The 16,750-nt window shown below is 39.9% G+C and overlaps 1 protein-coding gene across 12 annotated transcripts in view; it reads left to right on the top strand.

Moving 5' to 3' along the window:
- Mybpc1 (myosin binding protein C1) overlaps window positions 1–16,750 on the top strand; it is an 81,571-nt gene that overhangs the window by 55,223 nt on the left and 9,598 nt on the right. For 8 of the 12 annotated variants that reach the window (XM_077798524.1, XM_026396787.2, XM_026396777.2 and 5 more), the window contains 9 exons: window positions 77–236; window positions 1,437–1,541; window positions 2,337–2,525; window positions 3,361–3,495; window positions 6,632–6,685; window positions 7,552–7,719; window positions 10,601–10,689; window positions 13,905–14,100; window positions 15,442–15,581. In XM_077798524.1, coding sequence (XP_077654650.1) covers window positions 77–236; window positions 1,437–1,541; window positions 2,337–2,525; window positions 3,361–3,495; window positions 6,632–6,685; window positions 7,552–7,719; window positions 10,601–10,689; window positions 13,905–14,100; window positions 15,442–15,581 — 1,236 coding nt within the window. The remainder of the gene's footprint in view (window positions 1–76; window positions 237–1,436; window positions 1,542–2,336; window positions 2,526–3,360; window positions 3,496–6,631; window positions 6,686–7,551; window positions 7,720–10,600; window positions 10,690–13,904; window positions 14,101–15,441; window positions 15,582–16,750) is intronic. The other 4 variants (XM_077798527.1, XM_077798532.1, XM_077798530.1 and 1 more) reach the window with 1 other exon arrangement.

Raw genomic sequence — 16,750 nt, 5'->3', positions numbered from 1 at the left:
ATTAACACCACTTCTAGCTCAAGTTGAAGTATCTCTTCTTGTGCGCATCATGCTGCATTTTATCCCTCCTTGTCAGGCTATCATGGAGGGCAGTGGCCGGATACGAGCAGAATCCTATCCTGATAGCAGCACCTTGGTCATTGATGTGGCTGAAAGAGATGACTCTGGTGTTTACCACATAAATCTGAAGAATGAAGCTGGAGAAGCACATGCAAGCATCAAGATTAAAGTTGTGGGTAAGTCCTCTTGGGGAGCAGACATCTATAATGAGATGGATACACCTAGATCCAGAGGAGACCTCGCCAAGTGTTGGTTGCCTCAGGTTTTCTGGGTAGCCAACAAAAGGAAAGCACAGTATAGCTATATTTTATAAATCTCACTTGTTCCCTCTCTTTCAACCTTTGCCACTTTCTTCTCTTCCTTTCCATTTCCTCCCCCTTCCTTCAATTTCTCTTCTATTTTCTTGCCTCAAGGACTTGACTTTGGAGGAAAGGTCAGCCATTTGGGATTCCTGATCATTAACTGCAAAGTCATCGTCTCTTTTTGTTGCCCTTTAAAAGTCATTGAAACACAATTGCTAAATAATTTCCCACATCACAGTCAATGCAGAAGAATAAGATCTATCTTGGTCCTTAGTGCATTTTTCTTTTCTTTTTTTAAATATTTTTTAATTGTCAATGGATCTTTTATTTAATTTATTTATTTATATTTGGGTGCTGAGGATCAAACCCAAGGTTTCATACATGCCAGGCAAGTGCTCTACCCCTGAGCCACAACTCTAGCCCCTTAGTGTGTTTTTCTTAAACCTAACTAAACCAAAGAAAAATGGGTCCAGCAGGTTATTAATGTTTCAAAGTCTCAATGATCTCTCTTCTCTTTTCAGTTGTCCCTTAAGAGACATATTTCAAATTGGCCGATACTGGTCACTTTAGCAGGAACTGAACTATACTTACAAAACATTTCATTTCTAACTCAGATATCTACTGGTCAGCATCTTGAATCTTCTAACAAATGTAAAATTTGTTATAGTTAGGCCTTGATTCATTTCTTCTGGAAGTTCATTTGTAGTTTAAAAACAACAACAACAATAACCATCTAGTATCCAGGTAATAATTTCTTAGTTGCCATTTTCAAGGGAAAGAGCAATAGTCTTAGGTTTCACATGGAGCTTATTATTTAATGTTGTAACACTGGTTTAAGGGAGTTGGAGACAACATCGCCCCCAAATTTGAGCATAACTTTTGGTCCAAATTAGATACTAAGTACATTTCAAGAAATATGGAAACGTTTTTGAAATAGTAGTTTCTGTGCTTATTACATGTGTGTGTATGTATGTGTGTGTGTGTGTGTGTGTGTGTGTATGTGTATACATAACTTTGTTTTCTCTCTTCATTTTATTTCATGTCTTTTTTTTTTTTTTTTTTGGTCTGCTACAGACATCCCTGATCCTCCAGTGGCACCAAATGTGACAGAAGTAGGTGATGATTGGTGCATCATGAACTGGGAGCCTCCTGTCTATGATGGAGGGTCTCCAATCTTAGGTAACTGGATTTTGATCAGTCTATGTAATTTCCAGTGCAGTTGGTATCCTCTTGATGTGTTTTAGTATAGAATACATTTTTAAAATTTTGAGTTACAAGAATAACTCTTATACTATGACTTTATCCATTCAAATTGAAATTTATATATTTTGAGATGCTCTGTAGTCTCTTGAGATTTAACTAGATCTAACAAATATCATCTAATCTATTCCCTATTCTCTTTTTTTGTTTATCATTAATACTCAATAGCTAATTTTGAATAACTATAAGTCTAACTTTCACTGCTTTATTCAGTAAATATCTAGTTCCATAGGGTCATGTTATGAAGAAACTTTTTTTAGCTTTAAATGCTTCGAAAATTTTGGTTCCCCAATGGCATAAAAATTTTTTTCTCCTTACCAGTAATGAGACTCACAAAACTAATCACTTACCCCTCTTTATCGTCATTGCTGGGGCTCAGAGCCAACTATATTGGCTCTGACTATATTGTCCAACCATATTGATTTAAGTTGCTATGGTCTACTTATCTGAAATCTGTTTTTTTTTCTTTTTCTAGTATAATTTTATTTTTTTCTGGTAGTTATTTTATCTTTATCATAGGATGTTAATGTTTGCATTCCCTATAATCTCTAACAATTGATGGAATATGATGGGTTGAAATACATACATATATGACTTTCACCTACCATGCTGAGAATATGCAAAAATTTCAAGAATGTCTAATATCTGACAAAATTTAATTTTGGAGACCAAGGGGGGGGGGAAATCTTCAGTTTCTGTTTTGTGTACCCGTAGGATACTTTATTGAGAGAAAGAAGAAGCAAAGTTCCAGGTGGATGAGGCTGAATTTTGATCTCTGTAAAGAAACTACTTTTGAGCCCAAGAAGATGATTGAAGGTGTGGCCTATGAGGTCCGCATCTTTGCAGTCAATGCTGTTGGAATCTCCAAGCCCAGTATGCCCTCTAAGCCCTTCGTTCCCTTGGGTGAGTCAAGAGAGAGATGTCTTTGTCATGGGAATCATTATCCCATAATATAAGTCTTCCCTTCTGATGTCTAGCTGGGAGGCTTCTCAGAACCGTGGGTGGGCAGGAGGTAGGAATTGGTTAGGGCAATTTTCTGTCTGGTAAATTTAAAGATAACTTTGGTAGAGTTGAATGTCTTCATAATGTAGACCCTAGAATTCATGTCCAGAAATCCAGCGATAGTCATAGGTGACTCTAGGAGCCACCTCCCAATGAAAACATGGAGCCAACTCTACTCTCCATCTGTCTTCCCAAGGTATAAGCAGACTTTGGTGTACATATTACAATATGGCTAAAACCAACTGAGATCAGTTCAACAGCCTGCACTTGGAAACTAGTCTCTTACTTTAAGGTTGTACATTAAACATTATCTTTCAAACCAAAAAATGTTGGTTCAACGTAAGCAAAGAAACAAAAGATGTCTCCACTATTTTATGGTACTGAAGTATTTTTTTCAATAGAAATGAAACATAAAGAGTTCACACTTTAAAATTAGAAGGTTATAAGAAATTTACTCTGGATCATTAGATCTCAAACTTAGATTTCTTTGACTTCCTTGGCCTCCCATCCTCTCACACCAACCACCCAAATTGGAGAAAAAGTGACGTCATTGCCACAATTCTTGTGTGGATCATATCTTTGCACTATATACAACCATGCCCAAGGAGTTTAGGTTGAATTTTATTGAGCTGTGAGTCTGCTGTGCCCAATTATAGTGATATCCCAGTTCACTTCATCAGAGTTCCTGGGTGATAACTTTTAGCTAATAGTTTCTTCTGTTTCTTCCTCTTTCAAGCTGTCACTAGCCCTCCTACTCTGCTTGCTGTTGACTCTGTCACCGACACCACTGTCACCATGAAGTGGAGGCCCCCAGATCAGATTGGTGCTGCAGGTTTAGATGGCTATGTGCTAGAGTATTGCTTTGAAGGAAGTAAGTACAACTAGAAGTCACATGAATACCGTCCTCAGTAGGTGAGGTATGCCCCACTTCCTTTCGTCTTTCAAGGAAACTCATCTCTTTCCCATTGAAAATGAGATTAAGCCAAAGATCATTCTTCTGAGATGTATAAAAATGTAGCCCTTCTTTAGTACTTGATGCTAACAAACTGAGACCTCAAAAATATCCTAGCTGGGCTGCAAAGTTGGGCAACACAAATGAGCCAAGGTCCTAGGAGGCAGGGCTTCTGACGATACTCCAGGGTCTTCCACTTTGTAACCCCACCGGTGGGATTGCATTGTACCAGAACACAGTGAATACCTTGTTGAGGTTTAGCAAGTTGAAAATTCTAAAACCTATGCTGAGCAGAAGCTCACTATCAAAAGAGCTGCATGTTTAGATTAATAATAAGAGACTACCTGGTGATTATCTCTTGTATTCTTAAGGAGAAAAAGAATTAACAGTGACTTTTAATTTTAAAGGAAATGGCATTAAATCCCAGAGAGTATAAGAAATAGTTTCAACATGTGACAGTTACTTATCTCAAGGTTTGGGTATATGAAAATTTAATCACTTAAATTTAAAGGGAAAAGAGAAACAAGGCCCATAAAACAATTACTCACAGAAGTAATGGAAAAAGAGAAAATGACATTAGAAAATATAGGCCAGAGTTTACCTGAAATCCAAAAAGCTGTGACAGTCACCAAAGCTTGTTGCTTTCCTTGGTTTCCCATTGCCATGATTAGAAGGCGGTGGAACTTGAAAAGGGTAAGTTAAACTTCTGGCTCTGGACCCAGCCTCCACCCTGGGTGAATGGTAAAGGATCCCCCAGGGAAATCTTTTCTTATTCTGCAAAAATGAGCCCAAGGTTTGACCTCTAAGAAAACTCTTTGGACGCCAAGCTTTGACATGGATGCTCCAAGTGAAGAAAAGAGGCTACAGAGCGCATCTGGGAAGTGGGGAATATGAACACGAATGCATCCTTCCTGGAAGAAAACCACTTTGAAGAAAAACTTACCCAGAGAAAGCTGCTTCCAAAGAAATCCCAGGCCCTGGATGGGGGCATCCACAGAAATGATCCTCCCTGGTCAAGAGGGAAGAAGAAATGGGGAATGAAGTACCCTGGCATCCCCGAGTTCCTTTCACATGTACTACACTCAAAGAGAGCCGTGATTGGTGATTGGTTCTCCAGGGCTTAGAAAGGCACTAACCCAAACCCATGGGGATATTAAAAGGTTAGTGCAGCAAGAGAGGGGGGTAATGTCACAAATGCAACAGGAAAATTCTTGAGGATTTCAGAATATGGTTTATTCCCATTTCATTTGTCCCCTTATTTAAAAAAAAAAAAAAAATCGTGAGCACTGCACTCTGCTTTTTGTATTGCCCGGCCAGCAGAATTTCCCAGTCTTATATGTGATGTGGCTGCTGAGCTCAAACCTTGTGTATGTATGAAACAGAGCAAATTCTTTACTCTTTTCTTTCTGATAGGTTTAAAAAGTAAGAAGATACAGCAAAATGATAGATGGCTGTCATTTTGATGTTACCCACCTTAGATAAAATACAATGAAGTGTATTTTACGAAATTTTGTGTGTGGTCTGTGTAGATATATATGTATATACATCTATACATATGTATATGTACACAATCATTATTATGTATCTATTTTGCCACATAACGTTTTGGAATTAGCTTTCTATGGAAGTTCTTTCTTAACGTGTATATCTTCTTGCAGTCTTTTCTTTCTTTATGTGGCTGCCTTATTCTTCATTCTCATTTAATGGCTGCTGTCCTCTAGACTAATCTTCTGTAGTGTTTAATGCTTTTAGACATGTCAGGTCTCTTCTGGAAGAGAATTCTTTCTTGTATAAGATCGTGTGTTGTTTTTTGACTCTTTCTCTTGTTTTTGTTTTTTTTAATGCCTGCAGTATTTTATTCTTGTTTTTTCCCCCCTTCGAACTCATTTCTTCTTTTCTTTCTTAAAAATTCACCTTGTGTATTAAATAACTCAACATATCCCTTCCACATCCCCTCAGACATCATTTTCTTTCTTTCTGTTTCCCCTCCTGTTAAAGTGGCTCAAATGTGAAGAGATGGGTGATTTTTTTCCCCTCCTGATCTTGACCATCCTGTTTTCTCTTGGAGATTTTTCCTTTACCATTTCTTCACTCTTCCCTACATGTTCCCTCACTCCAGTACTTTCACTTTCTCATTCATTGTCTCTTGACTGTGAAATACCAACACCATTGCTCTCAAGCAGACCATTTGCTTAAAGTTTTATCTTTTCAAAGACGTTAAGTTTCTATCATCCACACGCCCTCTCAATGGCCAGACTGTCTGGCTAGTCCAGACTTTTCTCCATGATATTCCTGGTACGGTTGGAAGAGGCAGGAGAAGGTTCCCAGGCACAGTTAACTCCTAACCCTGATCCCTAGCTCCTCTCCTGTATCAAGAAAGTCACCACCCCAAATCAGTGGGGCAGGCCCAAGGCCACCCTGTGAGCCACCCCAATGGAATGGAAGGACTCAGGCAGACCCAGTTTGCTTTCTTGACACAGTTTGTTGTCACAGCCTCCTGAACTGCTGGGCCAGATTGTATTTCCAATTAAGAGCCTCGTTAAACATGGCTGAGCCCTGGCAGGAGAGGCTGACCTTATCACAATGCCCATGCTCCCTGATTCTGATGAGGGAGCCCCACCCTGGGAGCATGATGTTCCTGGAGATTAGAGAAGAGCCTTCCTGCTAAGATCAGGTACAGGGATAAATGGTTTCTCTGTGTGCTGGCCCTCCATGGATTCCAGGGCCTCCTTCTCCTTTCCTTTCAGAGTTCTTCTCTGTATCTTCTTCTCACGGTTGGAAATGTCCAAGCTTCCTCCTCTTCTCTTTTCTTCTCCCTCCTCTTCTCTGGGGCAGGAGTCTCAGAACAAAAACCACAGGCTGCCCAGGGCAGGCTGTGCCTCTCCTGAGGAACCCCCCCCCCCCTAACATGTTTGGTCTCCTCCGTCACTGCTCTGAAGACAAATCTCTGCGTATTTTGCATACTTTACTAACAGAGAATGCTGACTACTGATACCATATTCTTCTGGTGTGAAAGTGGGTGTCTTTAATTAATTTTAATGACGGATTCTCAAAGGTACATCAGCCAAACAGTCTGATGAAAGTGGGGAGGCTGCGATTGATCTACCAGGTAAAGTATCCTGTGAAGCTCTTGGCCTTTCTTACCATATGATAGCATTTCTGGGAAGGTTCCATGACCTCCCACGAAGAACGCCCACTGTCCACATGCCAAAAAGCCCTAGAGCTGGGGGAGGAGGAGGGGAGTTAGTCCTTGGAATCCAAGCCCTCTTTTGTCCTTTGTGCATAATGCATGCTAACTTTTAGAGCTGAAATATTTGCAAGCCCAGGATATTGGGTTTAAATTCTCTTGATGTTGTAGACAAAGCTACTAAAAGCTAAGAAAAAAAAAATCAGATTTTTAGACAGAATGAAGAATTGAGATGACTCTATATGAGCTTATAACTCAGGAGCTGTGTTTCCTGTTTTGTGAATGTTAAGATCTTTTCTTCATGCATACAAATGAACACAGATTCTCTATGCTCATATTAGTGTCTGATAATCATGAACCAGCCAAGATAAAGTAGAGAGATTATGTGATTATAAAGGTCGAAGCCTCTCAGAAGAATAGCAATTTCCTATTTTTCTGAACTTTAATGTACACAGATGACTAAATGCCATGATCGCATCAATCATTATAAAACCAAATTGGGATAAAATTGCTGCAAAACTCTTGGGGATAATTATGATTATTTAGGATACCTTAATCTCGAATAAGAGGTTTCTTCCTGTTGTGTATGTTAGCTGTTTTAGGCCATTTTTTAACTTAAACACGTGAAAAATGCCCACCATTTTGATCCGAGTTTAGACCAAAGCCATACTCTTTCCAAATGATTTGATTAGGAGCAAAATACTGTTGGAGTTGACTGTAATTACTGGGATGATTTCTTCCACTAAACACCATTCCTCCTCCTTTTCTTCTCCTTTTATGGATTTTAGCTGAGGACTGGATAGTTGCAAACACGGATCTAATTGACAAGACCAAGTTCACCATCACAGGTCTGCCGACAGATGCCAAGATCTTTGTTCGTGTAAAGGCTGTTAATGCCGCTGGTGCCAGCGAGCCCAAGTACTATTCTCAGCCCATTCTTGTGAAGGAAATCATAGGTTAGTGTCAAGGATTTCAAAATTTGGTCTCCCATTTACACTGTTTGCCTTTTTTATTTAAACCTCTTTCTCAAACTTTATTTTATTGTTTTTTCTTTGGTATTTTATGAATGCTTCTTGGGATTTAGAAGTAAACAAAAAATAGCTCCTTGGGAGCAATGTGGGAGGTCAGCTTTGGATTTATAATTTGCATTCTGAGGACCAGTTAATTAACCTGACCAGGTTCTAGGAGCCAGCTCACCTTGAAGAAAGATTTTGTGTTAATGCAACAGTACAAATGATTACCACACCAGAAGTTTGGCTTAAATGAGTCAAAAGGTCAAAGCCATTTCTATAATAATATGAATACATTCTGGCCCTTTTCCATGTTTAAACATCTGCGCCAGTGGTGTAAAAGTGAAAGTAAATAAAATTGTTGGTGCCTTAGAGTGAACAAAGTGCCACCAAACTGTACTAACCTCCACACACTACTAGTTCAAATAAAAGGTCTAGTTTTGCCATTTTGCCTTAAAGTGCTGTTTAATGAAGCATCAAAATTGTTAGTTTTATTAAATCTTGGTTCTTGATTACATTGTTTTTTATAAGCTCATGTGACAATGAAATGAAAAGTATGAAGCAATTGTATTTTAGCATTTGGAAATTCAGTGGAGTAAAACTTTCCAAATTACTAATATATGTTACAAAATCATGCAAGGAAGTTGGGCACAGTGACATGTGCCTCTAGCCCCAACTGCTTAGGAGGCTGAGGCAGAAGGATTGCTTGAGCCTAGAAGTTTGGGGCCAGCCTAGGCAACATAGTAAGACTTATCATCTTAAAAAACATTCATGCCAGGGGAAAAAAGCATATTCAAAATGCAAAATAGACAATGGATTTTAATGTGACAAAATATGAAAAAGTTCATTGAAATGATTTCAAACTTCACATTGTAGCTAATCTTTAGAAAACTACACTCACCGTGTTTTGTGTGGACTCAAAGAGAAGTATCCAAATTGTTGAAAAAATTATTAAAATATTTCTTTCATCTGTGTGAAACTAGTTGTCCTTTATATACTTCAACCAATATTTACAACTGTCCACAAGTAGAAACAAACATGAGAATTTGACTTCCTCTATTAAGCTAGACATTAAAGCAATTTGCCAAAATATAAAACAATGCAACTGACCTTGTTGAGTTTTTAAAAATATAAAATATGGTTATTTATTATTTACACTATTGTTTTTGAATGAACCAGTAAACATTTCAAAACTCAGTTTTAATTTCTATATGATAATAAACACAGTCCACATAAACAAAAGCTTTCATAGGTCTATAATAATTTATGTGTGTGTGCTAGGGACTGAACCCTGGGCCTCATGCATTCTAGAAAAGTGATCTACCACTAAGCTTCATCCCCAGCTGTAAGTTTTAATCTGTAATAGAGTGCTGAGGCCAAAAGGTTTAAGAACCCCAATCTAGAGGAAAAAACACTGGATAGAGAGCTTGGATATCTGGGTTGCAATAAGGTTTTACCATAGATTGCATGTGACTTCCTAAAACCTTTTTGGGAATGAGTTAGGAAATGGACAGACAGATAAGTGGGTAGTGGATGGATGAACAGATGGTTGGATGGAAATGAGGATGAATAAAAGAAAGCATGAAGCATATACATTTTCTTAGTCCATTCTGGTATCATTCTGCTTAGGTTTAATCCTGTTTCTGCCATCTATTGGCTCTGTGACCTTGGACAAAATACATGATTTTTTTAAGGCCTTAATATCTTCATCTGTAAAATAGGGACAATAATAATACATCAACAGGTTATGAGAACTGAATAAATTAGTCCATGTTGTTTACTTCACTGACCTTGCCATATAGAAAACCTTCAATATATATCAGCTATATTATTATTATTGTTTAATTTGTTATGGGATCTTGCTGGGTCTCTATTTCCTCATATGTAATGTTAGGGAGTTCAAGGACCTACAATTTTCCTTCCAGCCCTAACATTTAGTCACCATCATCATCATCACCATCTCCAAAACATGATTGAGCTCTTAAATTCTCAGCCATTGTGTTAAATGCTTTCATGGATGACTTCATTTAATTCTCACAACATGCTCTGAATTAGAATTAGGTATGCTGCTGTCATCTCCATTTTACTTAAGAGAAGACTGAGACCAGACCCACTGTCTGATTGATCTAGAATAGAAAGCTGAGTCTCAGGTGCCATGACACACACCTGTAATCCTGTAACATCCTAAGAAATGCTTTATCCCTGAGAGCCTGTGAGTCTTAGCCTTCCTGCTCCTGGGTTTGCATCAGCATTTTCTAGTATCTTTATGGTGTTTAATTAATGAATTTTAACACTCAGGTCTGTCCGTTGAATACCTCACCAGAGTCACACAGGGAGAAAGTAACTATCAAACTTGAACAGAATCATCTAAATAGCAAATGCTAGATGTTCAAACTGTTCCCCCCCCCATACTGAGAAATAATGGACAGTCCTACCAGCTAAAGTGGTGCTTGTAAGTCTTTTCTGGAAGGTTCATTGGAGAGCATTCTTACTGATAGAAACTATTAAAAAAAAAGAGAGAGAGAGAGAAAACTTGGTGATTTTTTTTATAAAGTTGCTTTAGGTCTAAATGACAATAAAAATACAAAGTTATGCTAAAGTTAGGGAGGTCAGGGATATATTTTGTGGAATCAAAATAAAACATCTCTGCTTAAAGAATACCATTTTGACCAAAGTTGCCATATATAAGCTTATGACACATCCGAGATTGTGTTGCAGAGCTGTGACCACAAGGAGAGACCAGGGATCACTGTGCCATTGGGCTTAAGCAAGGCCATTTCCAGAATACTGTGCTGATTCAAAATTATACTATTTTACTTTCCCCCAGAGCCTCCAAAGATTCGCATCCCGAGGCACCTGAAGCAAACCTATATCCGCAGAGTTGGAGAAGCAGTCAATCTGGTTATACCTTTCCAGGTAATAATCCAGGGGTCCCTCATTTTCCTTTTCAAGGCATGGGGTATTTAAGAGCAGGGGTTGAGGCTATTCTAGCACTTAAATGATTCAGGATACCCTCAGAGGGAGAGTGAGTCCATAATGGAAGGAGTGATTAAAGGATCTCCTAACATAAAAGTAGAGAAACCTACAAAATAGTCAGGTTTTTTTTTTTTTTCTGCATGAAACAAATGAAATCTAGTCTTGCCCAAAGTTCAGGGAGCTTGGAGGGCGGGAGAGGAACATTGAAGAGATACCAGATAAAGGAATGGCCGGCGGCCTCTCTGGTCCTAGCTCTCCGTAACACCCATCCTTTTAAGTGAAACTCTCAGTGTAACATTCAAGAAAACAAGACACGGGGCTGGGGATGTGGCTCAAGCAGTAGCGCGCTCGCCTGGCATGCGTGCGACCCGGGTTACCACAGACAAACAAAGATGTTGTGTCCGCCGAGAACTAAAAAATAAATATTAAAAAGAATTCTCTCTCTGACTCTGTCTCTCACTTTCTCTTTAAAAAAAAAAAAAGAAAGAAAAGAAAACAAGACACACTTAGTTCCCACATGACCCTGAACCAAGCAAAATTCCAATAAGAGAGAGAACCAAGATATGAAATCTTAAGGCCACTAAAATATGTGCTCACTGTTAAATGGTTGAGCTGTTGATCTCAAGATTAACCAGGCTTTGCTTATAGTAATCAGGTTGGGTCTCACAGGTACACAGGTGCACACCCACTGGGCCTTGCCCCAAAGCCTCAGAGCCCTCCACCTCCCTAATCACGTGACTACCTTTATGGAACACAATAGGCAGTGCTGTTCAATAGAACTTCTGTGATGTTCTATGTATGTAGCCACCAGGAACTAATGCAAGTTTAAGGAAGAGGTTTTTTTTATTTTTAATTTTCTTTAATTAATTCTAACTTAAATAGTCATGTGTAACTCATGTCTATTGTATCAGGCAGCATGGTCTTGAATTAGAATTTAGGTCTTTGCACACATGTGCACACTCAGACACACACACACACACACACACACTCACAGAGCTCTGTTCAAACCCAGGTTCCCATGAAAGCCAAGCTAAAGGGACAGCTAATTCTGACCATGTCACTGCATCCAGGCCCAAGCCTTAGAAAGGTGGTACAGCAGACACAGCACCTGAAATCAGAGCAAAGGCCAAAGCAACTGGGCAGAGCCCAGCAGGGAGGGGAGGAGCTGGCCAGGCTCTTCCCACCTCCTTCCTCCTAGTCTCTAAGGGAGTATGTCACAGCAGGCGGGAGACCCAGTGCCAGCCACAGCCCTACTCTGAGCTGGCTGCTGACCCTGCCCTCCCGTTTCCAGATCATTTCTACCACCAGGGCTGATTCAGCCTCCAAGATCTTGGGGGTCTCTGTCTTCCATCACTGGGTCTGGGAAAGGAGAAAGCATGAAAACAGGGACTCGTAGGTTGGGCTTCCCAGGAGCCTCTCGGCCACCAGGAAGGGACCATGAGAATTGTGTGCCATGTTTGTATACCCTCTAGAGCTTCAGACATTTCCTCATCTGATCCTTAGAAACACCCAGTGAAGCAGGGGCTGCAGCTCAGGGTAGCAGAAATGCCCAGTGAGGCAGGAAGGGTAGATATCCTTACCCTCACTTGAGGAGGGAAGAAATTGACAGAGAAGTTAAGTGATTTGCCCAAGGTCACACAACAAGTAAATGGTAGTGCCTATAGCAGAGTTCTTGTCCCCTGTCGCTTGCTTTTGCCATTCCATAAGTTATTAGAGAACTCAGTTTTTCTCTTGTAGCTCACAGCAAGCTGTACCTTTAAAGAAAGAAGATGTGGAACTGTTTGTCCTTTTTTTTTTTTTTTTTTTGGTGGGGGGATACCAGGGATTGAACTCAGGGGCACTCAATCACTGAGCCACATCCCCAGTCCTATTTTGTATTTTATTTAGAGACAGGATCTCACTGAGTTGCTTAGTTAGTACCTCGCTTTTGCTGAGTCTGACTTTGAACTCACAATCCTCCTGCCCCAGTCTCCTGAGCCACTGGGACCTACATTGTTCTCTGCAAGTGTGAGCAACCCCAATTATTCTTTAATCTCCCTGGGCAGGAGTTTAATGTGTATCTACATCCTGTGTCATAACCCAGCCAGCCACGAGCCATGTCTGGAACACATTAGGAAAACTGTGCCTTTAACGAATTACTGAATTAATTTCTGAGTTAACTTTTAGTTCTTGTCTGCAGGAGTGAGCCTGGGTGATCAGAAATTCTAGGACATTCCTTTGTAATAGAAACTGAAATTCATGCCCTTGAATCAGATTGAAATTTATCTTTTAAGTCTGGAGGAATAGACGAACTCTAGATAGGGCAGAGTTGTTGGAGGGGAAGGGAGGGGGCATGGGGTTATAAATGATGGTGGGATGTGATGATCATTAATTATACAAAGTACATGCATAAAGATACGAATTGGTGTGAATATACTTTGTATACAACCAGAGATATAAAAAATATCTATATGTGTAATAAGAATTGTAATGCATTCCGCTGTCAGATATAAATTTTAAAAAAATAGCATCAGCAGGTAGAGAGAGCAGAGAGAGAATTCTAAGCAAGTCTGAGGTGAGCAGCACAATATAGTGTATACTAATCATTAACCTTTAGATGATATTAATAAAACATTCCTGAGTATGCAGAAATTTTGGTAGGTCTTCAACTTTTGTAACCATCTTGTAAGATAAGTACTATTGTTTCTATTTTACAGATTGGGAAACTGAGGCACAGAGAGTTGCAGTCATTTGCCCAAGATTGCACATCTATTAAATGGTCAGGATCCAAATATAGAGTGCAGGGCTTCAGAGCTCATGCTCCGGACGAGTAGCCTATTTGTGCAGACTATGGAGCAGTGCAGGTCCGAAAGAGACTTAGTTCTAGCACACTTAGCTGCCAGGCCTTGCCAAATCATTTAACTCCCCTACATAGAGAAAGAGGCTGATGATACTTATCTTGATGTGAAGATCAAGGGAGATAATAAGTGTCACGCACATGCTTTGCACCCAAGAGGCAACCCACAGGCAGGGGCTCTCCTGCTACTGTCACCCCCACCAAGGCTCCAAGGGTGTTGTTTTCCATCCTTGCCCATGGTCATTCATTCCTGCCATGTTGAAAACCACTCTCAGGCAATCCACCTTCTCCCCTCTACTTCTTTTGTCTTTCTATTTAGGGAAAACCAAGACCAGAATTAACTTGGAAGAAGGATGGTGCAGAGATTGATAAGAATCAAATAAACATCCGCAACTCTGAGACTGATACAATCATATTTATCAGAAAAGCGGAGAGAAGCCACTCTGGGAAATACGATCTGCAGGTCAAAGTGGAAAAATATGTGGAAACCGCATCCATCGACATCCAGATTGTTGGTAGGTTTGGAGGAAGAAACTCGAATGTTCTGTCAGAATAGTGTGGGAACTAAATGTCCATGACATTAGGGGAGAAATGGAAAGTTTCGTTAGGTTACCTTTACATAAAATTTTTTAAGATTAAAAAAATATATAAATTGTTAAGATTTGTTAGCATTTCAAAATAACTTTTCACTGACTAAAAATGTTAATCATAAAAGATTTGGGGCACATGTGTTCAAGAAAATTAATGTATGTACTTTTTGGTGAAATCTATCTGTACAACTTTAGCAAACAAGCTCTCTCTGAGTTTCTCAATTCCCCAATGATAAATCTACTCTATATATTGAATTCTTGCCTTAAAAAAAATGTAGATTCTGGATGTAGCTTAACATGTTTCTTACTATACCTAAAAATCTCTTTAAAAGTTTGAATGGGAAATGAGGAATTTTTGTTAAATATAAGGAAGATGAACCTAAACAAAATTAAACAGTTAAACACTGAATGGGTTGCTCCTTCAGGGCTTATTAGATGCTTACAAAGAAAAAGGTTAGTTCCTGCTTTTGCCCAGAGTTAGGGGAATAGAACAGAGATCCTTTTGGGGTGTACTCGCTTATTAAACTGATCTATAACTGTCTATTTTTAAATTTTATTTTTATTTTTATTTTATTTTACTTCTCATACCGGGAATTGAACCCAGAGGTACTAAACCACTGACCCACATCCCAAGCCCTTTTTAAAATATTTTATTTAGAGAAAGGGCCTCACTAAATTGCTGAGGCTGGCTTTGAACTCTGGATCCTCCAGCCTCAGCCTCCTGAGCCACTGGAATTACAGGCATGTGCTGTGCACCCAGCCCCTATAACTCTCTTGATGTCAAGAAATATTTTTAAGAGCAGAGCTAGGAGAAGTCTCGTTTCCAGTATTTTTATTCTTATGGTGCTGGGTGGGGATTGAACCCAGAGCCTCATGCATGCTAGGCAAACACTGTACCACAAAACTACAACCCTATCCCTCCAATAATTTTTATTATATTTCAGTCAATTTGCTAAAAATTGAGGTTCTCTAACCAAAGGGCCTCTGATGAGCCTCTCCTCGGGTGAAAGGACATGCCCTATAACCAAGCCCTCTTCCCTGTGGCTAAACCTCTCTAGTTTTTGCTGACAGGAGTGTTGCTCTGTGGCCTTGGATCTGGTCCTGCTCCATTCTGACCAAAGGCCCAGGGTCTCAGATGCCCCTCATGTTAGGGTGTGGAAGAGCTCCGCCTCCCTGTGGCAAAGGGAAGGAGGACACTTTAAGATGTAACTGTATAGACTGGCAGGGAAAAGGACCTCACAGTGATGCTGTGAATCCATCCTGTAGACCGTCCAGGTCCACCCCAGTCTGTGAAGATTGAAGACGTCTGGGGAGAGAACGTGGCTCTAACGTGGACACCACCAAAGGATGATGGAAATGCGGCCATCACAGGGTACACGATCCAGAAGGCTGACAAGAAGAGCATGGTAAGGGCTGGTGCTCTCTGTTCAGTGGCAGGAGCAAAATCACCTCTCGTAAGAGGTGGTGGGGTGGTGTGAGGTTCTGCCAGGTGAGGAGACTGTGGAGCCACGGAGAAGTGATGTTGCAGAGCAGAACAAGTAGCACATTGGGAGCCACAGAGTCGGGCTCCAGGTCACTTGAGGCCACATGCATGTCATCAATCACTGGACCTCTTTGGTCTCCATTTTCCTTATCTATAAAATGGAGGCCCAGATACATACCTCACTTATCTATTATAAAGCTAAACAATAAAGCAGTTAGTGCGATGCTTAGTAAAGTTCAACAAATATTTACTCACTCAAAGCGATTCTGACTCAAATCTGTAGCTGGCAACTCTTTTCTTCTTGTGAAACAAATGTTGGATTGTGGAGACTTGTGTCTTTAAAAAAAATGGAGACAAAAGCAAGATTGAAAAGAAATATTCTACAATGTGCAGCCTAAGCTAAGATCCTAAAGAGGAAAATATTACAATGTGTTCAAGGAGCAACCTAGTTGGCGTATGAATTATTATAACCCATATTTTACAGATGAAGTAAATGAAGCTCATATAGGATCTGTGGCTTGTTGGAGATCACCAGAAATTAGCCATTCGTGTCTGAATCAGAACCCATACTCTACACCTTAGTACTGACCTGTATATGAATGAATGAATAAATCAATGTGTGGACATGGTGACTTAGAGCATTTTTCATCTTATGGTAAAATATCATACCAAATGATGTAGATAGAAAGTCTATGCATTTGTTCTTTTAGTTCTCAGTAAGAAAATTAGGTCTGGCAGTTACATTGGATTCATAGAAGGAGAAAGTATGGGAAAAGACATTTTTGAGGAAAAGAAGTTTCAGCCACTTCTTTCTGTGACAGGCATGGCTTGTCCCCACACTCCTGCCCCACCCCTGTAGGGATTACATGTCAAAATAAGATTTGGTATTTAAAGTGATATCTTTCATGGAAACCTGGACAGCTTGAAAGCAGGACCAATAGATGACCTTGCGAAGGAAGGATCTGAACGTCTCCAGCTTCTTAGCAATAAGAGTTTTCCACTGGACCTTAGCCTGATACTGGCAGTGAACCCAGAGGGCTCCTTGCAGAGCCTCCCTGTTCTTCCACCCTCTGCATACTTGCCCAACACTTG

Source organism: Urocitellus parryii, chromosome 5 (assembly GCF_045843805.1).
Source record: "Urocitellus parryii isolate mUroPar1 chromosome 5, mUroPar1.hap1, whole genome shotgun sequence".
Classification (NCBI taxonomy): domain Eukaryota; kingdom Metazoa; phylum Chordata; class Mammalia; order Rodentia; family Sciuridae; genus Urocitellus; species Urocitellus parryii.
The sequence above is the reverse complement of the archived record's forward strand: the minus strand, read 5'-3'. Positions and strand labels throughout refer to the sequence as shown.